Source organism: Onychostoma macrolepis, chromosome 10, assembly GCF_012432095.1.
Source record: "Onychostoma macrolepis isolate SWU-2019 chromosome 10, ASM1243209v1, whole genome shotgun sequence".
In the NCBI taxonomy this organism is placed as follows: Eukaryota; Metazoa; Chordata; class Actinopteri; order Cypriniformes; family Cyprinidae; genus Onychostoma; species Onychostoma macrolepis.
The window spans coordinates 968,415-991,349 of record NC_081164.1 but is presented as its reverse complement, the minus strand read 5'-3'; the positions used below and the strand labels follow the sequence as shown (position 1 = coordinate 991,349).

The 22,935-nt window shown below is 44.0% G+C and overlaps 1 protein-coding gene across 1 annotated transcript in view; it reads right to left on the bottom strand.

The window, feature by feature from the left end:
• Window positions 1-22,935, bottom strand: part of LOC131548785 (fibrillin-2) — a 112,599-nt gene that overhangs the window by 38,594 nt on the left and 51,070 nt on the right. Inside the window, exons 33-40 of the mRNA XM_058790358.1 lie at window positions 10,002-10,124; window positions 9,772-9,897; window positions 8,606-8,728; window positions 8,396-8,518; window positions 8,050-8,211; window positions 7,433-7,501; window positions 284-409; window positions 69-194 (exon numbers count right to left, since the gene is read on the bottom strand). Of these exons, the coding sequence (XP_058646341.1) occupies window positions 69-194; window positions 284-409; window positions 7,433-7,501; window positions 8,050-8,211; window positions 8,396-8,518; window positions 8,606-8,728; window positions 9,772-9,897; window positions 10,002-10,124 (978 nt within the window). The remainder of the gene's footprint in view (window positions 1-68; window positions 195-283; window positions 410-7,432; window positions 7,502-8,049; window positions 8,212-8,395; window positions 8,519-8,605; window positions 8,729-9,771; window positions 9,898-10,001; window positions 10,125-22,935) is intronic.

The window sequence follows — 22,935 nt, the reverse complement described above, 5'->3', positions numbered from 1 at the left end:
TTCAGACTATTAAACACTTAATGAACAGTACTGTGTGCATCAGTTGCAGCAGAGCATGCCTGACGCACCCATGCAGCCGTGTCCTCCGCTCACTGGCATGTAGTCCTGTGGGCAGACACATGAGTAGTTTCCCAGTGTGTTGTAGCAGGTGCCTGGCCCACACACGCCTGAACTGAGCACACACTCATCGATATCTGAAAGACCCACCTTACAGTCAAACTCACCCTCCTGAAGATCAAACAGCTGACAGAAGTATTTCTGACCGCAGACACACTTGTCTCACCCTCACACATGCGGCTGTCCGTGTTGAGGTAGTATCCAGCTGGACAGTCACATTGGAAGCTTCCGAATGTGTTGATGCAGTTTCCTCCCTGACACAGACCCGGCAGCTCCTGACATTCATCAATATCTGACCCCAACGACAAAAACACTTCTGAGTTCTCAACACCCTTTATATTTCAGCTTTAGAGTTTTTCTTAGAGTTTAGAGTCCTTAAGTATAATATTTACATTATTTTGCAGAGGTCTGGTTTCAAGTATAATTCTTGGCAACACTTTATAATAACTGCACACTATGAATCATTAGTTAAGCATGAGTAAATAGTCAATTCATCCTTTATAAAGCATAGTAGTAAGCAGTTTATAAATACAGCTATAAATGTTTTGTTCTTGAGCACATCTATAATGTTTAATAATTGCATTTTCATACTTTATTAATGATCAATTTATCATTTCTAAATTATTACGTTATTTACAAACCAGTAATTTAGGAGTTGTCAGTGGTTCATAAGATCATTTAGAAAGTGTAAGTAAATGATTAATAAACTATTTAAATGTACATTTATAAATCGTATTATTTAGACACATGATAATAGTTGTTCACTGTGTTAATAAATGCTTTATTAACACATATTCCTGCTGTAATTCATGATTAAGTCAGGTAGTTATAAAACATTAGTAGTTGTGAGCCATCTATTTTTATGAGCTCATCTAAAGTGAGGACTATTTATACCTTGTAAAGCATTTACAAAGGAGATTTAAAGGCTTATTTATCTTCCAAACAGAAAAGTTAGACACAACACAGAGGGATACAGAACACAGAAATATTTTTTCAAGATGCAAAAAATGAAACTGTACAACTAAACATCTGTAATTTCATAGAAAACAATTCAAGTGTAAAGTTTCATTTATTTTATTTTTTTTGCATTTTGAAATAAATATTTCTGAGTTCTTTATCCCTCAGTGTTGTGTTCGTTTATTTTTTCTGTTGGGAAGATAACTGAGACTTTAAATCTCCTTTGTAATAGATACACTAATAAATCAAGAACAAGGCATTTATAGCAGTATTTATAAACTGCTCACTAATGACTATTAATGTTGGGACAATGCATTATAAAGGATGAACTGACTATTTACTAATGCTTACCTAATGATTCATAGCGTGCAGTTATTATGAAGTGTTATTGAATTCTTTTGAAGTAATGGTGCTTTACATAACATTATCTAGTGTAACTATTGTTAATGATAAATCCCATTTGACATTTGTACTGGCTACTGTATACAGGCCACCAAGGCACCATATAGACCTTATCAAAAAAATTCTACCTTACTCGTTAGTACTGGCTGCAGAAAAAAATCTTAATTATTGGTGATTTTAATATCCATGATAATGAGAGAGATGCATTGAGATTAGCATTTATAAACTCCATTGGAGTTTAGACAACTGTAAGGGAAACAGGAAAATTTAGCTCAAAGGGAATTTTTACACAATAAATGTCTTACAGCTGATCAAATCATCCAGAAATCAATTGAATGGGCTGTAACTATCAACTCTGCTGCTTATTATATATTAATATTTATCAGCACTGTAACAAGTTCGAGAGTTTAAGATATTAACTTGTAAACATAAAAGTCAAGTCACCTTTATTTATATAGCGCTTTTAACAATACAGATTGTGTCAAAGCAACTTTCCAATATCAGAATAGGAAAATAGATGAAAATAGATTAAACACTCAATTTTCAGTTAAAGGCATTTCATTATTGAATTCAGTGATGTCATCGTCCAGCTCAGTTCAGTTGAAATAGTATCTGTGCAATCGTGTAGACGATATCGCCGGAAAATAAGCATCCCCATCTAAGCAAGCCAGAGGCAACAGCGGCAAGGAACCAAAACTCCATCGGTGACAGAATGGAGAAACTCAAGATACTTTTCCTTAAAAACTAACAAGACTTTACTGGATAATTCTAAGGCATGTAAACTAATCTAACACATAAACACACACTGCAGAAAAAGTGAGGAAATAATGACTTTTAGGAAAGTGAAAATATGGACTCCCAAGTTTCTAAATTGACTCACATCAACATTTTGGAAAAGTTGACAACCTTCTTCCTTTAGCTGGGACCATCTCCTATAAGTGTTGTATTGAAGCTATGAGGAGTTAGCTTAGTGCCCAATCTCTGGAACAATCTACCTAGCATTGTTCAGGAGACAGACACACTCTCTCTGTTTAAATCTAGGTTAAAGACCCATCTCTTTAACCTGGCTTACACATAACACGCTATCGCATTTCAATAATTAAAATCTTTAAAGGAATGTTAAGCTGCATAAATTAGGTTAGCCGGAACCAGGAACACTTTCCATAACATCCAATGTAATTTTTTTCATTGTAAGTGAAATGACATCAGTGCTAATATTTAATCTGTCTGCATTATTCTTATTCCAAGGTTACCATAGTCACTTGGATATGGTCTGTATGGATCAGCACCTAGAGATGACCACAACAGCTAAATGTCAGCAGAAACCAGGACAACTAGATAAGCCTTAGAGACCAATTCTCTGAAGACCTCATAACCACAACAGCCATGTGCAGATCAAAGACCCCGAGAACCAGACAAGTTTTCTGTACAGAACCTATGGCTTGCTTCAACTCCCCTCCCATCAAACGCTGGCGTAATGTATCCTGATCTTCAAAGAGAAGGAACTGAATGAAATATTCAGAAACTGAATCTCCAAAACTTAACAACTATGTAATTTTTGCCTACAAACTGGCCAGCCATGAGAGCATGATTCACCACAATGGCTGCCACACAGACTTTGAGTCAAGTCACCTTTATTTATATAGCGCTTTTAACAATACAAATTGTGTCAAAGCAACGTAATGCTTTTAATGAAAATAGTGGAGTGTTCCCGGTTCCGGTTGATCTAATTAATGCAGCCTAACAATCCTTTAATGGATTTGAATAATAGAAGTGTATTAATGTGTTATGTGTAAGCCAGGCTAAAGAGATGGGTCTTTAATCTAGATTTAAACTGACAGAGTGTGTCTGCCTCCCGAACAGTGTTAGGTAGATTGTTCCAGAGTTTGGGTGCTAAATAGGAAAAGGATCTACGCAGTCGATTTTGAAATTCTAGGTATTATCAAATGACCAGAGTTTTGAGAACGCAGCGGACGTGGAGAACTATAATGCGACAAGAGCTCGCTCAAGTACTGAGGAGCTAAACCATTCAGGGCTTTATATGTAATTAACAAGATTTTAAAATCAATACGACGTTTAATAGGGAGCCAGTGCAGTGCTGACAGAACCGGGAATGAGCATGAAAGGGGTAACACCACCTATCCAGCAGCTCTTGTCAAAAGGTCAAAATGGACAACACATCACATAAGGATGGGTCTTCATTCCGTACTGCACACCAGTCAGAGAATACAAACCATTTGAGGGTGTACAGGCATCTTGCAGATGGGGCTCCAGCCTCCGAAATGGTATTAGCTACACTCATAAGGGGACACACATGAAGGCTCCAGATCTCTGGCTGGGGATGCCAGTTCATCCCTCTTGCTTAGGAGAGAAGATCCTTCCTTAGCAAAATTAGTCGATAACTGTCCCCAGAAAAGTGACTCACTGGCTGGGAGAGAGGGAGCTCTTGGCTAAATTGAGCCCGATGTGCTCCAGTGGCCTGTAGCATGAAGCGAGATAAACTCTGAGTTTCAGAGTAGGTTTAGAATTGACAAAACCAAACAAATCCAACCTGGTTTAGGTCAGGTTCAGTGGGCTCACAAAGCTCAATATAAACGTTCTCTGTCAACTCAGGGTTGATCCAGAGTTTGTGATTAACTCTAGAGCATGTGCACCTAAAAGTGTGACATGAGCAGCAAACAGCCAATCACACGGAGGATCTGTTTGATTCACTTCTTGCAAGAGTAGGCGCAAGTTACTTCTCTGTTAAAAATTAATAGATGTCGTTATTAAAAATATAATTAATTTAAATGCATTTACAAGGCAGGAATAAACACTGCTGCAGCAGCAAATGTTTGAGAAGGCAGCAGAAAGAAAATATCTCAATAGGCAAAAGAATCAGCTGAATTTAATCATTTATATATTTTCACAAAGAGCTCAAAAGAAAATATATAGGCTATTATTTAGTCATTTTAAAAGCTTTATATATTGAAACTAGCTCATATAATAATTTTGTAAATATTTTATATAATTATGAATAATTATAATTCATATGATATTAATATAGTAAATAATTAGCAATAAAAGGCAACTTTGTCTCTGAAATTCTTCTATTCTAAACTGCTTTAATTTGGAGCGAGAGATTTGGGGGAGTGGCTTAATTGCATCTGATATATGTCACTTTACTCACAGCTGATTGGTACAGTTTGGGTTTGTCTAACCCAGAATAAAACCTGCTCCAGAGCAGGGTAGCCATGAAGCGTAAGTTACCATGGTGATGAAACCCACTCAAAACCAACCCCCTGAAAAAGTTTGCTCAAACTAAACATGAACTTACCTGGGTAAAAACTGAAACTGGCTTTGTGCTACAGGCCACTGGTGACTGAGTAGCAGTGACCTGTGAGCATGGAGCTTGTGGTCCGATCTGGCTAGAACTATGTAGCAAATCAGCTCAAAAGGAAATGTATATAAATAATTACAATTAATTATGATTAATTACAATTATTTATATCGGCTGACAGTAATAACTGTAGCAGAATTAAATTGCCATCAACTAATCTGTTCATCCAGCAAACATTCAGTGTAAGTTCATATCAACTCTAAGCAAGGATATTTCCGTGGCCATAGAAAATACTTTCCTATTAATGCATTAGAGCATATAGCAAGGGTCAAAATCATAAAGGGACATTAATTTACAAGGCCGAAACAGAAAATCATGTAATTTGTGCACAAAACTTTTATTAACTAAACGCTAACACACATAACTAATCTAAACAAACAAACGAATAAACATACACTCACACGTACATACAAAGTGGAGCTAAAGTGGATGAATGAAGCCACTAGAGAAACCAGAGAATACAGTTATGGAAAGAGTCAGTTAACCACCTGAGTAAAACCATCAGTCTATAGATCTATAGCTTATACTAAACCTATGTTTCGTTTAGTTAAATGTACGATACTTGCATTGCCTTGGTCGTTGACGAGTGTCCGGATGCAGTCTCGGATTAAAGTCTTGATGGTTTCAAGGTTTTAGACTTGCGATTACGTTCTTCCGGGTTGAAGAGTGATGAATTCCAAAGATGTCCTGACTCGATGGTGATTGGGAGTTTCTTCCCAGGTAGAAAGTGAAAAAGAGCTAAGAAAGAGCTAAGTAGCGCCGGCCCTGGGACTTAGCAACCAGAAGATGGAAAGGGGATGAGAGACTAGTGAAGAGACTAAAAAGCGAGGCGGGTCACTGAAGTGAGGCCTTTTAAATTGAATATACATTCTCAATTAGATCATCTGAAGATGAATTCATAGAGAGCAAAGTTAAGGTTAGGTGAACGAGTGGTTCTATCATAAGCATGCATAAAACAGTATACAATACAAAGACAGTAACAGTATCAATAAAAACAAGAACAGTAACAATATACACAATGACCTGAAGGATATGTGTGTACATTCAAAGAAAGGTTTTGATGAATTAATTAGAGAAGAGTTTTTTTATTGGCATTATGTGACTTTCATAAGGTTCAAAGATGGCGAGAGGGAGAACTCTCAACATGCCATTAGGTCATAAAGCTTATCTGGTCTGGCTGAAATGTCCTGGTTGTCATGGTAACCGGGGGCCTGGAGTCATTCACAGACATACTGGTACCCAGTATGTGTATTGGGTGAGGGGTCTGTGATTATTTGTTAATTTAATGACTAATTGATTTGTTAAATCTAACGAAACATTGTGTGTCTGATTGGTCCAAATGCTACAACTAACCAGTTGTAAAGATAATTCATGACGCAGATTCTGTCTCAGAGGGGAAAAAGTGCCAGCGACAGTCCGAAAGGAAGTACTGTATACTGTATTCATATCCGAATATGAAAGTAGACATCTTCCAGATCCACCAATAGGAACCAGTCCCCTGGGCACACTCATGTTAGGATTTGCTTCAAAATCAAAATCTTGAACGGGTGCCTCATCAGAGCGTGGTTCAGGTGTCTGAGATCGAGGTGGGCGCACACCATCTTTCTTTGGAATGAGGAAATAACAGTTGTAAAAGCCTGACTCACTGTTCGCTGGTAAGGCCATTTTTATGATGCCTTTTTCCAGCAGACACTTTTGATCGGAGAACGTGAGCATCATTGTCCTGAACCAAAGTCTGGATGACACCCCTGAAGCGAGGAGGTCTACGAGTGAATTAGAGAGAGTAACCTCATTTTATAGTTTAGAAGACCCAGCTTGACACACCAAGGGATGGCTTCCAAAGTCTGAAGCTGGGCAGTGAGGGTTCTGAGTTTCTCGAATGGAAGATTGCTGCACGGAGACAGGGTCCTAACATTTGTATCATTGCGAAGAGGAAAAGAGCTCTTTTTTGTTATTTGGTACACAGTGGTAGTTTGCCCAGCACTGGCAGTGGGAACAAAGCCATTGCCCAGAGCTGAACGGGGGATTGGAAGGTAAGCGCTAGTTTCTTCAACCTCAGCAGAACTTAGCCCTCTCCTCTTCTTCCCTGAGAGATTAGGATGGACTCTGTGGCTCAGGGTCTAATGCCATTTGTTCGTGCAGCTACATGAATGTTAACAAATGAGGCTTCAGTATTCGGATTATATGGAGTTCCCGCAAAGCATGTTCACACAATTTGAGAGACCGTTTCAAAAGGGAACTGAACTGACCTGAACTGATGATGACATCATTGCTTTCACTAGAGATGCTTTATAGATGAAAACTCTTTCCATAATTGATGACCTCTGCACAGTTATTGAACCAAACTGAATCAACAATTAACTGATTTCAACTGAATAATGAATGAGTTGCTTTAAAGCAGAATTGACTTCTGTTTGCATCACTGAATCATTACTTCAGTGAAACTACCTGTTTATCCTTGTAAAGCTGCTTTAAAAACAATCTGTACTGTATAAAGCACTATATAAATAAAAGTTAACTTGATCTGACTTTACTGTACAGTTATTGACAGTATGTTCAGCGATGATGCCTGATTACCTTCCAGGATGATGGTGATGGGGTTGGGTTTGAACCCCTCTCCTCCAGGACACAGTGTGTTATACTCCGCTAGAGACACATGATATTCTCATCAGTCAACTACCACATTCATATTTATCAATATTTTTCAATATGCCAAGCCAATATGAAGGAACTTATGAATGTTATTGTCACAAAAAGATATTAAATTATACTGAAAGTGCCTACAATAGCTATAGAATTAGTGACTAAATAATACAAAAAAAGCTAATTAAAAACTGCCTTTATTGAACTATTGCAGTATTATACTATATTATTATATGAAGTATTGATATAAAAAAGTATTATAGCATTGATTTACTAAGGTAATTGAGAGAGTAAATGCAAATAGTATTAAGTTATTGTTATAGCGTTATTACAGTATTACAGATCAAAATAATCTCCTGCAAGCAATATTCTTACATGAAAGTGCCTTTACATTCAGAATGTGTTTGTCTTTTTAATGCTGATGTGTAATAGTACTGAAATCCCTGTGTAGTATGAAAGTACTGACATATTGTTCCACTGTTTAACTGAATTACTGGTGTTCTGAAGTATTGCAATATTGAACTATTGAAGATTGTTTTAGAGTTCCTTACAGGTGTTGAGTAGAGGGCAAAGGTCACATGGGTTACCCCATGCTCGTCCCAGAGAACAGCAGCATGATGAACGACTGACTCCAAATCCCAGCTCAACGCTACACGCCAGCCCACCATGGCCACGGTACGCCACATCCAGAAAACAGCTCCCTACTCGTGTATCTGCCACATGAAACAGACCAACCGACTGTGTGAGAACTCTTTATGGATGACCACAGAACACTTCAACGGCAGGATTTACAATAAATACATTGTATCTCTTGATGCACAACTATGCTACAGCACTATGATTGTGATGGCATTGGGTAGGGTTATATTAAATAATCTTAATAATCAATAACCTTACCAATGCAGCCGATTCCAGTGGGGTTGAGCTCAAAGTCAGTGGGACAGTTACACTGGTACGAGCCGGCTGTGTTCTCACAGTGACCATTAACACAGCTGACAGGATCGAGACACTCGTTCACATCTGACATCACAACAACACGGTAAGCAGTGACAGTGTGAGGTGAAGAACAGCCGTTGATGTATTATTGTAGAGTAACAGCATGTTTACCTGTGCAGTTTCCCCCGGTCCTGTCCAGCTCATAGCCCTCATCACAAAGACAGCGAAACATGCCTGGAATATTCTGACATGTGCCAAATACACAGATGTTCTGGAAGGTGCACTCATCTATATCTGCAACATACGGTATGCACATGATTTACAGAAAATATAATATTGTGTATTTTTCTGAACAGCAATAGATACACCACAGTCGTATGCTTTTGTGTGTTAAATAAAATGGTGTCCACATTATAAACTATAAGAAAACACAAAATGTGTTTACAATGTTTTTTCCTCTGAAATTGCACCACTTCAAGTCAAACACATCCAGCGACGAATAGTTTTATATCATTGCACCATATAAGTTGCCTAACGGCTGACACCTGTCTTTGCAGAATGTGAGAGTCACATCAAAAGCGAATAGAACTCATTATAATCAATAGTGAATCAATAACGATTATTTTCTCTTATACATGGTGTTGTATTTTTGTAATAAATAATTTACTTCCTAAATACTAACCTTGCCTAATAACCTATTTATTTATTATACATTATTATATTATATATTTATTACTATAAATAACCTAACCTTGCAATACAAAAACCAATTGTTTGTATATTTGGTCCTCTTCATGTGATGGTCGGGAACGATAAAATATGACAAAAATTTCATTTCTAAGTTAGGTTACACTTTATTTTGATAGTCCACTTTAGACATTCTACTAACTATAAGTAAATTTGTAACTACATGTCAACTAATTCTCATTAATTTGCAAATACATGTCTACTAACTCTCAGAGTAGACTGTTAGGGTAGGTTTAGGGTTAGTAGAATAAGTTGACATATACTTGCGAAGTTTCTGATAGTCAGTATGTTGTATGATGTGGACCCATCAAAATAAAGTGTTAGAAGATATTAAGCAGTCAGTCTACTAATACTCTAATGACTGCTAGTTGACATGTAGTTGCAAAGTTACTTACTGTTAGTAGAATGTCTAAAGTGGACTATCGAAATAAAGTGTTACCCTAAGTTATCACTTGTCTGTCCATAAAATGATGACAAAGAGCAGTAACTTTGACAACTACTTTGTTCTGTGACATGCAGCTGAGTTACTGTTAGATTATACTACTGCAGTCTGAGTGTGTGTGTGTGTGTGTGTGTGTGTGTAAGCACACCTTGACAGGTTTTGCTGTTTGGAGTGTGTGTGAAGCCCATCTCACATTCACAGCGATAGCTGCCAGGAACATTGAGACACTGCCCGTTTTCACACAGATCCACATCTTCAGCACACTCGTCCATATCTGCAGGACATCCAGACACCAGTGAATGATTATTTGTATGGTGTATGATGGAAGCATGTTGGTGTGGATGGACAGATGGACAGACAGAAAGCTGAATGATGGACCTGAGCAAGTGATTCCGTCTCCAGTAAAGCCGTCTGAACATCGACAACGGTACGAGCCAGCCGTGTTCACACACTCAGCATCAGCGCTGCAGACATGAGTCCGGTCACTGCACTCATCCACATCTACACATTAAAAAAAGGCATGATTTAACACATAGTCAATAGTGCGAATAATACTGAGAACCACTGATTTGACTGGAACTTTATACATGTATATTGTGCTATGCATTTTGTAAATCATTTATTTAGATTAGATTTAGAGTGTTAGAGTTTTTCTCGATTGCTAACACACTGTAACTGATTCATTCGGCACAATTTCCCAAACCATTCATACAGTTCTTGAAACAGAGACACATTTCTCAAAACTTTTAACACATTTCACCTGTTTTCACACATGCTCCAATTTGCTCAGTGTTTTCTGCAAAACTCTACACAAGAACAGCATCATTTTGCACAGATTTAACCATGTTCTCATTTAGAAAACTCAAACACAATATAACTACCTCAAGAATCACAAAATGAACACAAACAGCACACATTTATCCATGTGTGAACTTTCAGTAGCAAAACTGATGACACAGCAGTCAGGTTATGTGTTTTGGAAAATGAATACTGGTCGCGGGAGACAAAGAGGAATAGGAGGAGAAAACAAAAATGAAGGGGACAAGGTGAAAGGTCATTTGTTTCCAACATGATCTCACAGAATTCCGTGTAATGTTCACGGACTTAATTAACCTCCGAATCTGTGGTGGCATCACGGAATCGCTGAAAATTCCGTGATGGGCTCACAGAAAAAATTCCGTGATGGGCTCACAGAAGTGATAGCAATGTAAGTCAGTGACAGGCATCAGCCGTGCTCCACGCACGGAAACCCTTAGCATCAATATGCCGACGCGATACTGGGGAATTTATCGTTATCATTATTGTTCAGAACTGGGTAGGTTTAGGGTAGGGGTGGGTCAGGTACTCCAATGAAAGTATAACTGCATCGGAGTCACTCTTTTTACGTGGTCCGATGCAGCGCTGGTGTTGAACCAGTGAATCCGTGCATGGACCACGGCTGATGCCTTCTGTGAGCCCATCACGGAATTTTCGGCGATTCCGTGATGCCACCACAGATTCGGGGTTAATTAAGTCCGTGAACATTACACGGAATTCTGTGAGATCAGGTTGTTTGTTTCTGATGAAATATAAAGCACTATAGTTGACCATCTTATTTTGCATGGAATGATCATAAGGAAAGCTGCCTGCAGGCTCATCTACAGGGTTTTACACTACTTAAACATTACAATTACAGTACATAGTAGCAGTACTTCAGATGAGAGAACTTGTACTATAAACACTGTAGCACACAGCCTCAAACTCATAACTGTTGAATTGATTTGTAGCCAAATACTTCTTACATGTATTTGTGCAGAACTGAGAGTCGACTGTCTAGGGGAGGCAGAGAAAGTAAGAAACTGCTATAGTATAACAAATAAGGATATTACCAATACTGTAATGCAGCTTGGCAGAGGATGCTGAATTTATTTATTTATTTATGTACAGTAACTGACAGTACATTCCAATGTGTGTTTACTGTATATTCAGTTGTTTGGTCTTTGAACTTTTCTCTTCTAGTGATTTTCATCTACTGTAGGATCAATTTACAGTAGTGTAATGAAAGTAAACGTTTCTTAAAGTTTATTGGTGAACTTTACAGTATCTGCACAACTCTATTTATGCCGCATACTGTAACAGACACTGACTTGCAAGATGTTTCCTGTTTCCCAAAAGGAGGTTTTTGTAACAGTGTTTTGAATTGATCTCACTAGTGTTCTCTAGTCAGAAAAATAGTCTGTGTATTTGACAGCTTTGTGTGTCGTCTGAGGCCAAAGATTAGATTCTGACAAAAGATAATATGTTTTTGGCTAAAATGTTTGACTTTGACCTGAAAGTCTGAAGTTTGCACAAACTGGTGTGTAGTTTTGAGATTGTGTTTATAGTTGTGAGAAAATGGTGAATTGTTTCATGAACTGTGTTAGCAATCAAGAAAAACTGTAAAAGGGACAGTTCATAATTTACTCACTCTCATGTCATTCTAAACCTGTATACATTTCTTTTTGTATAAGTTAAACAAAAGAAGATATTTTGAAGAACCAAACGTTTGTTGACTTCCATAGTAGGGAAATAAATACTATGGAAATCAATGGAGGCCAACAATGGTACTAGCATTCTTCAAAATATCATATAGGTAAATGATGACGAAATCTTCATTTTTGGATGAACTATTCCTTTAATCTCACACTCATTAACATCTGGATCAGAGCATGAAAGATTGCACTACATATCATTACTGCTAGACACACACACACACATCCCCTTACCCTAACTCTTACCCCAAAACTTACCCCTCACACAAAAATTTCTGCTGTTTTAGATTTAAACCTTTCCCTTACGAAAATTAACCACAAATGATTTACTAAAAAAAAAACAGAAAAACTATATTTAAACCATGGTAACTACAAATTAACCATGGTACCCCTTCAGGAACTCGAGCTGCGTCGAAAACGCTAGGGGAACGCCTTTCAGCGATATCAAGCTCTGAATCATATGTGTAATCAGTCCAAATGATGGCGAGACGTCAGGTGCGGGTGACGTCATGACCAGGAAGCTTAAAAGCATGTGATGTGCAGCCGGCTTCAGCTTTCTGTCATTCAGCAAAGCTCTCTGTGTGTGTCAGTCACAATCTGTGTTCTGTGAGTCATATTTATTGTTGTCCGTCAGTACACAAGCATGTCAAAAGCCTAGAATAAGGGCGAAAGCGGATTGCATTATAGACTGTGTTCCTCCCTGCCCGGGCTATATTACGAGGGGGAATACACACAGTCTGTGCGTGGTCTGCTTGGGAGTGAAGCACGTAGAGTCGGCTCTCGAGGGAGGCTCTCTTTGAGGAGGGAGCCTTCGCCAGCGTTCCTCACGGTGCTGGCCCCGCTTCCGCCGAGGCGGAATGGCGGCTGCACTCGTGGGGTTCGCAGCGGGATCTGGTGGAGGGAATGGAGACGGGCGAGTCCCTATCTTCTTCCTCACCTGCCAGATCCACTGCCCGCTCTCTGGGATCGGAAGCCCGTTCTGCGGTTTCTTCCCCCCGGGGAGCGGGCTCGGCGCTTCTCCTATCTTCCTCCGAGGAGGTTGATGTGGAGAGCGTCGAGTATTCGCCCCCTCAATCCCCACAGTATGAAGAGTTAGTGGAGGTAGTTACTCGCGCGGTTGCCAAGTTGAACATCGACTGGCCCGCCGAGAAACAGGCTGAATCGCAGAAAAGTAAATTAGATGAACGCTTTCTGCGTACTAAGCCGCGTACCTCCGCGCCGGAGCCTGCCTTTTTTTTTTTTTCGATCTCCACACCGAGGTGTCGAGATCGTGGAAGAAACCATTCTCGGCCCGCTTATTCGTCCCCGCCTCTGATTATTATGGTAATGTGGTCCAAGCCGCTGCGCACAACATCAACGCTGGTGGGCAAGGGGTACACGGCAGCGGGTCAGGCTGGCACGTGTCTGCACACTATGTCAGTGTTGCAGGCGTATCAAGCCGACCTGCTAAAAGAGCTAGACGAAGGCGAGCAAATAAAATCTGAGGATATCGTAGAACTAAGGAGAACCGCTGATTTAGCTCTCCGCGCCACCAAGGAGACTGCCCGTGCCATTTGTGGTTGACCTTGTCTGATATGAAGGAGAAAGACAAGGTCTTCCTTACGGACGCCCCGCTTGCGCCTTCTGGTCTGTTCGGCGACGCCGTCAATTCCGTCGTCGACAGATACCAGGAGGCTCGTAAACAGGTGGCTGCGTTTCAGCGGTTTCTCCCTCGCCGTTCGATAGCTCTGGGGGCTGCTGGGCGGGAGCAGCCCCAGCCGTGTACCAGCTCTTCATACAGAGAGGTTCAGAAGCAGGCGTCGCCTCGTGCTCCCCATAGCGGGACCGAGGTCGGCGGCGCTCTAAGTCGGGGTCTTCTAAGGCGAGGCCCGATCTGAGGGTCGTGCTTCAGTTTGGGAAGCCCCTGACGAAGCGGTCCTGACATCCATAAGTCCAGGACTGCTGAGGGCGGCCCCTACTGGGGACGAGCGGGGTGCACCGCATTACACGGTGTCCGTCTCTCCTCAGCGCCCTCCGGAGATCGTTCTGCCAACCCTGCCAGTGTTCCAGGGCGCAGCGGTCTCCAGCGAGTGTCTCTCTCAGTATTTCCCGCCCGGAAACGTAGCGGAGCTGAGAGCCTCACCACCCCTTCGGGGGTCTCTCGAGCATCTAGTTCGGCCGTCTCCTGCCGGCCCTCCACTTCAGGGCACCGAGCTAGTAGCTCTAAGTACACCAGAGGCCAGTCTCGAGAGACTGGTTCCCTTAGTAGATTATTTAGCAGCGTGGAAACTGGTCTGATGGCAGCAGCATCCAACGTGATACCTTTTGGCCTGCTGTACATGAGACCCCTACAGTGGTGGCTCAAGACCAAGGGGTTCTCCCCGAGGGGAAACCCGCTTCGCATGATCAAGGTCACGCGGCGATGCCTACGTGCCTTGGACATGTGGAGGAAACCTTGGTTCTTGTCTCAGGGCCCGGTGCTGGGAGCCCTTTGCCGCCGCGTAACGCTAGTGACAGACGCGTCCCTCACCGGTTGGGGAGCGGTCATGAGTGGCCACCCTGCCCGCGGTCTGTGGAGTGGTCGCCATCTCATGTGGCACATCAACTGCCTGGAGATGCTGGCCGTGTTTCGAGCACTCAAACACTTTCTTCCAGACATAAGAGATCGCCATGTGTTGGTGCGCACCGACAAAACAGCGGTGGTCTTTTACATAAACCACCAGGGAGGTCTGCGTTCGCGCCCCCTATACAAGCTGGCGCACCGGATCCTTGTGTGGTCCCAGAACAAGCTTCTCTTACTGAGAGCAGTTTATATTCCTGGGCATCTCAATATGGGAGCAGACATCCTGTCGAGGCAGGGGCCAAGGCCCGGGAAATGGATGCTTCACCCCGAGGTAGTGAAGCAGATATGGAGAGTGTTTGGACAGGCTCAGGTGGATTTGTTTGCGACTCGTCAGACATCGCACTGTCCCCTCTGGTTCTCTCTGACTCATCCAGCTCCACTGGGGCTGGATGCTATGGTACAGACTTGGCCGAGGCTTCGTCTGTACGCCTTTCCCCCGATCGCTCTGCTCCCAGGAGTTCTAGAGAGAGTGCACCGGGACGGGGTCCGTCTATTGTTAGTAGCCCCGTTCTGGCCGGGCCGAGTGTGGTTCTCGGACCTGGTTTCTCTCCTCGACGGCTCTACATGGAAGATTCCTGTCAGGAGAGATCTCCTCTCACAGGCGGAGGGCATGATCCTTCACCCCCGCCCGGAGTTGTGGAAGCTGTGGGTGTGGCCCCTGAGGGGGCACAACTCATAGCCTCTGGTCTCTCAACCGAGGTTGTTGAGACCATCCTCCAATCTAGAGCTCCCTCAACAAGGAAACTGTACGCCCTGAAGTGGAGACTCTTCACTTCATGGTGCGAAGACCGCCAGCTTGACCCAGTTAACTGCCCGATTGGTACAGTGCTGGAATTCTTGCAGGCTCGTTTCTCCGCCGGGTTAACCCACTCCACCCTGAAGGTTTACGTGGTGGCTATAGCAGCCTACCACGCCCCTCTTGGTGGGCAGTCAGTGGGCAAGGACCCCCTGGTTACACGTTTCCTCCGCGGTGTGATGAGGCTGAGGCCTCAGGTACGATCTCGTGTTCCTCCCTGGGACCTTGCTGTGGTGTTAGATGCTCTCTGTAGGCCTCCCTTTGAGCCTATTGAGGAGATATCAGACCGTCTTCTTACGTTAAAGACTGTATTTCTCTTAGCGATATCTTCTCTAAAGAGAGTTGGAGATCTGCAGGCCCTTTCTGTGGCCCCTTCTTATCTCAACTTTGCGCCCGGTCTGGCCAAAGTTTTTCTGTACCCTCGTGCGGGGTATGTCCCTAAGGTCCCCTCTTCTACACCACGGCCTGTCGTACTTCAGGCTTTCAGGGAGCCCGACCAGCAGAGGCTTAACTGTAAACTTTGGCCAGACAGGGCAGCTCATATGTCCACAGAGCTGCCCTGTGGAGAAAGGCGGACCAACTGCTTATTTGTTTTGGTCCCCCTAAGAGAGGTCATCCTGCTTCCAAGCAGACCCTCAGCCGGTGGATAGTTGATGCCATTACCGTTGCCTATGAGTCCTCTGATCTCCCCTCACCATTGGGGGTCAAGGCTCACTCAACGAGAAGTGTGGCGGCCTCTAAGGCCTTTTTGGCAGGTGTGCCTATGCAGGACATCTGCAACGCTGCGGGAAGGCCCCTCACCTTCGTCAGATTCTATGACCTAGATTTCCGAGCCACTCCAGGCTCCTCTGTACTCCTGCCATAGCTGTGCTCTTCCACACTAGGCAGGGATTTGCAAGTCTGGCGGCGTGGACATCTCGTTCCCCTAGCGTTTTCGACGCAGCTCGAGTTCCTGAAGGGGAACGTCCCAGGTTACGTATGTAACCATGGTTCCCCGAGGGAACGAGACGCTGCGTCGCAGGGCCATACTTCCGGCATCCCTACTAGAGCTATGCTTCATTCCTAAAAGCTGAAGCCGGCTGCACATCACGTGCTTTTAAGCTTCCTGGTCATGACATCACCCGCACCTGACGTCTCGCCATCATTTGGACTGATTCCACATATGATTCAGAGCTTGATATCGCTGAAAGGCGTTCCCCTAGCGTTTTCGACGCAACGTCTCGTTCCCTCGGGGAACCATGGTTACATACGTAACCTGGGACGTTTTGCAACATTAACCATGGTATTTGTAGTAAAATTGAGGTTAAACAAATGATAATCAATACGCCAAAAAGCCGTGGTAACTACATATTTACTGTGATAAAACCATGGTTAATTTTCGTAAGATGAGGAAATGGGAAGTGTAAACCTCATAATTCACGTCATTACACACATTTGTGTTTTCATAAACAATATTTTCAAGCACACATGACACTGACTACAGTTAAACACTCATAACATGTGGTACTGTTTCAACATTTCTTGTATCTTCTCCAGACCTATGTAGTAAATCAGTAATTCATTCCAGAAGCAATCTCTAAGCAATGAGAGGGTTTGATTGGCCCCTGTGTGGCCAGTGTCCAAGGATGTTTGAACTGAGAGAATCAGGGGGATGTGTTGGGCTCTGGGAACGTAGGAAAGAAAGGACACTAGAGGAGGTAAGGGAGTCTTCAAGGGACCTCTGAATGGGAGTTACAAACAGTTTTGGAGGAAGGATGGGTTCAGGAGGTACAGACAAATCATTGGGAGCATAGAGACAAGAGAGAGCATATGCTTTTACGTTATTGACACCGGTTTAATCTATTGGCATCCCGAAGATACTCAAGGTTCTTGTGAGCTGTGAGAACAGTAAAGGGGTGTTTGGAGCCGTCCAAGAAATGCCTCAATTCATCTAGGCAAGGCAAGGCAAGTTTATATATATATAGCACACTTCATACTAGTGTTGTCAAAAGTACCGACCGCGATACCATTCGGTACTGAGATTTTAAAAATGTCCATTTCCCACTAAGATTTGAGCGCTGTTGAGCAGATTCTTAAACAGCGCTGATTGGTCATTGTGTTCAAGCACTCAACAGATACATCTGTGATTGGCTTCTATGATCAATGAAGCGCTCGGTGAAGAGCGTGAAGCGATGATCATTAAAGCCAATCGCAGACTTATCTGTTGAGCGTGTGAACACAATGACCAATCAGCGCTGTTTAAGAATCCGCTCAACAGAGCTCAAATCTTAGCGGGAAACGTTTTTTTTAAATTTCAGTACCGAATGGTACTTTTGACAAAACTATTTCATACACAATGGTAATTAAAAGTGCTTTACATAAAAGGAAGTAAAATAATCATTTTATGTAAAAAGTCAGCACATGGATGGAGTACAGCTGGAGTCCTCTGCTGCTGAGAAAGCACTGCTCCTACTACGGTGGTGGAGGCATCCACTTCAACAAAGAAGGGTTAGTCAGGATTGGGATGAACAAGGAGCAGTGAAAGCTTTTTTGAAAGTATTCATGGCCTGGGCTGCAGTAGAGTTCCAGTCTTGGGCCTATTCTTAAGGAGGCTGGTGAATGGACTGGTTATGGCACTTCAATTCTTGATGAAATGATGAAAAAGTCGGTGAATCCTAGGAATCTCTGGAGTTCTTTAATGGTGGCAGGAGTAGGCCAATTCTGCACAGCTGCCACCTTCCCCTCATCCATCAGGATTCCGCTCTTGCTGATGTTATATGCAAGGAATTGAACAGAAGATTGGTGGAATGTGCACTTCTCAGCCTTCAAATAGAGATGGAATTCCCAGAATCATTGGAGGACCTTTGAAACGTGCAGGCGATGTTCAACCATGGTCCGGGAATACAAGATGTCATCTGTGTACACAAGCACAAACTTGTGGAGGTTCTCCTGGAGCACCTTGAGCATGAAATCCTGGAATATAGAAGAAGGTCATTGGCACAGTCCCTTTGCTGGTGTGGAGGAAATTGTGAAGCTCATTTGGGACAGAAGGCGTCACTGAAGTGGGCACAGCATGGTGGTGTATCCACAGATTTTTGTTGGCAGATTTTCATTCAGACTTTCAGTTGAAGTGGAGTTGACAGGTAATGCTCTCATAGGATGATGAAGGACACTTGGAAGTATAGGAAATCATTCAGGAAAACAGACGTCACTCATACTTCAGGACCTCTCCTGTCGACCAAGACAATACTCAGTTGTGCTGAACGAACCATGGGCGCTCAAGGATGATGTCTGTGATGGATTGAGCCATGAAGTCGATGGATTTATGATGGAGCAGGCCAGTTTGGAGTTGGACAGTGCCTACACGGAAGTGCACATAACTGAGGCTGGGCTGGCTTTCTGTTACTGACTGAACCTGGTAGGTTGATTTTGGTAGGCTTTCTTTGCAGTGAGAGCTGGCGTCAGAGTTATCCCGATATGAAGTTATGATGTTATTTTATTCGTCTTGTCAAGAGTGTTGAATTTATTGATAGCAAAATGTTAAACGAATTTTGTGTTTAAAGACAACACAGTAGGAAAAAAAGTGTCACGGAGAAAATAAAAATGTTGTACAAAAATTGTATACTTTACTTTTATTCATCTTGTCAGGATACAATTCGTTTAACATTTACAACACAATAGGGAAAAGTGTCACAGAAAAAAAAAAATTGTAGGTTGTACAAAAATAGCCTATTAGCAATTTTATTTGTCTTGTCAAAATACTAAATTCGTTTAACATCTTGCTGCTAACACAGTAGGAAATAAAATCTGTCATTTAAAATTATAGGCTAAGCAAAATATAAACAAAACCGAGTTGAACGTTCTTCAAGGTCAGCGCATCCACACTTTGCTCCATCCTTATTCTGCTCTGTCACTCATCGACAACCTGCCTGTTCTGTCTGGGGGGCGTATATTTAGCACCGGTAGGCTACAGCCTGCTCTGAGCATCGTTATTGTTACGGGGCTGACGAGACGTGAGACGTGCAGATCCATATGCAGGTTTTTAATGAGCAGAGACGTGGTCGTACAGGCAGGGTCAAACAATGGCAAACAGGTATAACATGGACGAGACAAAGAGTAGACAAAGACAAGCGTGGGTCGACGATCGGCGAACAGTATCCAAAGGGGCGAGACAGGAGAGGTAATCCAATACGTCAGCGATAGTCCAGGCAAGGGAAAACAATCCGAACAACGGCAGGGCTAGGCGAGGCAAGGCAAGGCAAGGCAAGACTAGGAAAACTAACGGAGCTCTGTAGGGCAGCGATAATGCATGCAATACTCGGCGACGAGGGAGAGAAAGTCCGTGGCTTAAATACTGTGTGCAAATGGGAATCAGCTGTGTGTGATCAGTGCAAGGAGCTGTGTGTGTCGTTAGTGCAATGAATGATGGGAAATGGAGTCCATGTGATGTGTGGTGTGAAAGTCCATGTGGTGAGCGGGTGACCTCTAGTGGTGAATGAACGGGAGTGCAGACCAGATTCGTGACAGAGCCCCCACCCCAAAGAGCGGCTTTCCAGACGCTCCACACAGTCTATAATCAGGAGGAAGGTGGAGCGGAGGCGGAACAAGGGGAGGGATGGAGGGCCAGGTCCTTGTGGAAGCGGAGTGATCTGGGGCCGAGGTAGAGCCGGCAGAGCAGGAAGCCAGGGCAGAGTGGACGGGACTGGAGCCCACCAGGGCGGAGCAGGCGGGACTGGGGCCAACCAGGGCGGAGCCAAAGGAACACGAGCCCACCAGGGCGGAGCAGGCTGGACTGGGGCCCACCAGGGCGGAGCCAAAGGAACACGAGCCCACCAGGGCGGACCAGACGGAACTTGAGCCCACCAGGGCGGACCAGACGGGACTTGAGCCCACCAGGGCGGAGCCGACGGAGCAGGTGGAACAGGTGGAGCAGAAGACCAGAGCGGAGCAGACCGAACAGGCGGAGCGGAAGACCACCAGAGCGGAGCAGACGGACCTGAAGACCACCACGGCGGAGCAGATATTGCAGGAGCATACCATGACGGATCAGGAACCCACAGCAGAGACTGGGACCCAAGGGAGACTGATACACAAGGAGGAGACAGAACATGCACAAACACAAGGACTGAGGTAGGGAACACAGAAAGTTCATAATTAGTCCCCATAGCCGTGACAGGACAGAACGAGAGTTCATTGACGGCCTCCATAGCCGTGACAGGACAGAACGAGAGTTCTTTGACGGCCTCCATAGCCGTGACAGGACAGAACGAGAGTTCATTGACGGCATCCATAGCCGTGACAGGACAGAACGAGAGTTCTTTGACGGCCTCCATAGCCGTGACAGGACAGAACGAGAGTTCTTTGACGGCCTCCATAGCCGTGACAGGACAGAACGAGAGTTCTTTGACGGCCTCCATAGCCGTGACAGGACAGAACGAGAGTTCATTGATTGATACCGCTGACACCTCTGGAGGTTCTGCGGCGGTTGCCGCCACCTCTGGAGGTTCTACAGTGGTAAACACAGGACACAGGGAGAGTTCAGTAATGGTCTCTTTGACCGTAACACAACAGGCTGAGAGTTCATTGCTGGGTGCCACCACCATACGAGGAGCTGAAGTGAGCACCGCCGCGTCGGGAGGTTCTGCAGCGTCAGCCGCCACCTCTAGAGAAATCATAGTGGACGCCGCCACCTCTGGGAGTTCTGTGGTGGTGTATGCAGCCCAAACACACCAAAATGCGACCCCCATCAGGGGAAGCGTTTCAGACAGGGGAATCAGTTCAGGAACAGGAGGGCTAGAGTGATTGGGTTTGGGGATACCAGCTGTGCGTGCAGACACCAGCGGTGAATCCCTCACACTGGATAACAGACTGGGATAATGAAAGACTGACCTTGATGATCTGAGTGTGTCAGCCCGGACGTGACCCGACTCTGGAAGGTCAGCGGAGACGTGGTGCTGTGACTCTGGAAGGTCAGCGGAGACGTGGCGGCGAGACTCTAGACGGTCAGCGGAGGTCTGGCGAGACTCTGGACGAGCAACTGTGATGTGACTTGACTTTAGGAGATCCGCCGTGACGTGCTGCTGTGACTCTGGACGAGCAGCCGTGACGTGCTGCTGTGACTCTGGACGAGCAGCCGTGACGTGACTTGACTTGAGATCAGCGTAGACGTGACTCGGTTGATGACGACCAACTGTGACTTGACTGGGCTCTTTAACAGCAACTGTGACTGGACTTAGCTCATGGAGATCAGCTCTGACTTGGCTTGATTCGTGACGATCAACGGTGACTTGACTTAGCTTGTGAAGATCAGCTGTGACTTGTCTCGACTTGTGAAGATTAGCTTTGACTTGGCTTGATTCGTGACGATCAACGGTGACTTGACTTAGCTTGTGAAGATCAGCTGTGACTTGTCTCGACTTGTGAAGATTAGCTTTGACTTGGCTTGATTCGTGACGATCAACGGTGACTTGACTTAGCTTGTGAAGATCAGCTGTGACTTGTCTCGACTTGTGAAGATCAGCTCTGACTTGGCTTGACTCGTGAAGATCAGCTCTGACTTAGCCTGATTCGTGGAGATCAATGGTGACTTGACTGGGCTCTTTAACATCAACTAGAACATGACGGGGTATTGTCGTGGCCGCCATTTTGTGAGCGTGCTCTAGCGTAACTGCCATTTCATGAGCGAGTGCAGTGTCGCATTCCTCTGCGACACCCACAGTGAACACTGAACCAACAGTCCATAAAGCATAGTCCATAAAATCACTCAGACACGAACGGGGACCTTCTAGGGTTAATCGTGACTTGAGCGGCTGGTTAATGCCCTCACAAAAAAAGTCTATGAGCAAACAGTCAGGTAAATCAGAATCATTAGCGATCGCCAAGTACTCTAGAATGTAGCTCTTGAGGGATCGAGTGTCCTGCTTGAGAGCTAATAGCAGTTTTACTGCGTCCATACCTGGCCAGTGTCCATCTGAAAAACTGCTGGATCCTTTTGTGGCCGAGTATTCTGTTACGGGGCTGACGAGACGTGAGATGTGCGGATCCATATGCAGGTTTTTAATGAGCAGAGACGTGGTTGTACAGGCAGGGTCAAACAATGGCAAACAGGTATAACATGGACGAGACAAAGAGTAGACAAAGACAAGCGTGGGTCGACGATCGGCGAACAGTATCCAAAGGGGCGAGACAGGAGAGGTAATCCAATACGTCAGTGATAGTCCAGGCAAGGGAAAACAATCCGAACAACGGCAGGGCTAGGCGAGGCAAGGCAAGGCAAGGCAAGACTAGGAAAACTAACGGAGCTCTGTAGGGCAGCGATAATGCATGCAATACTCGGCGACGAGGGAGAGAAAGTCCGTGGCTTAAATACTGTGTGAAAATGGGAATCAGCTGTGTGTGATCAGTGCAAGGAGCTGTGTGTGTCGT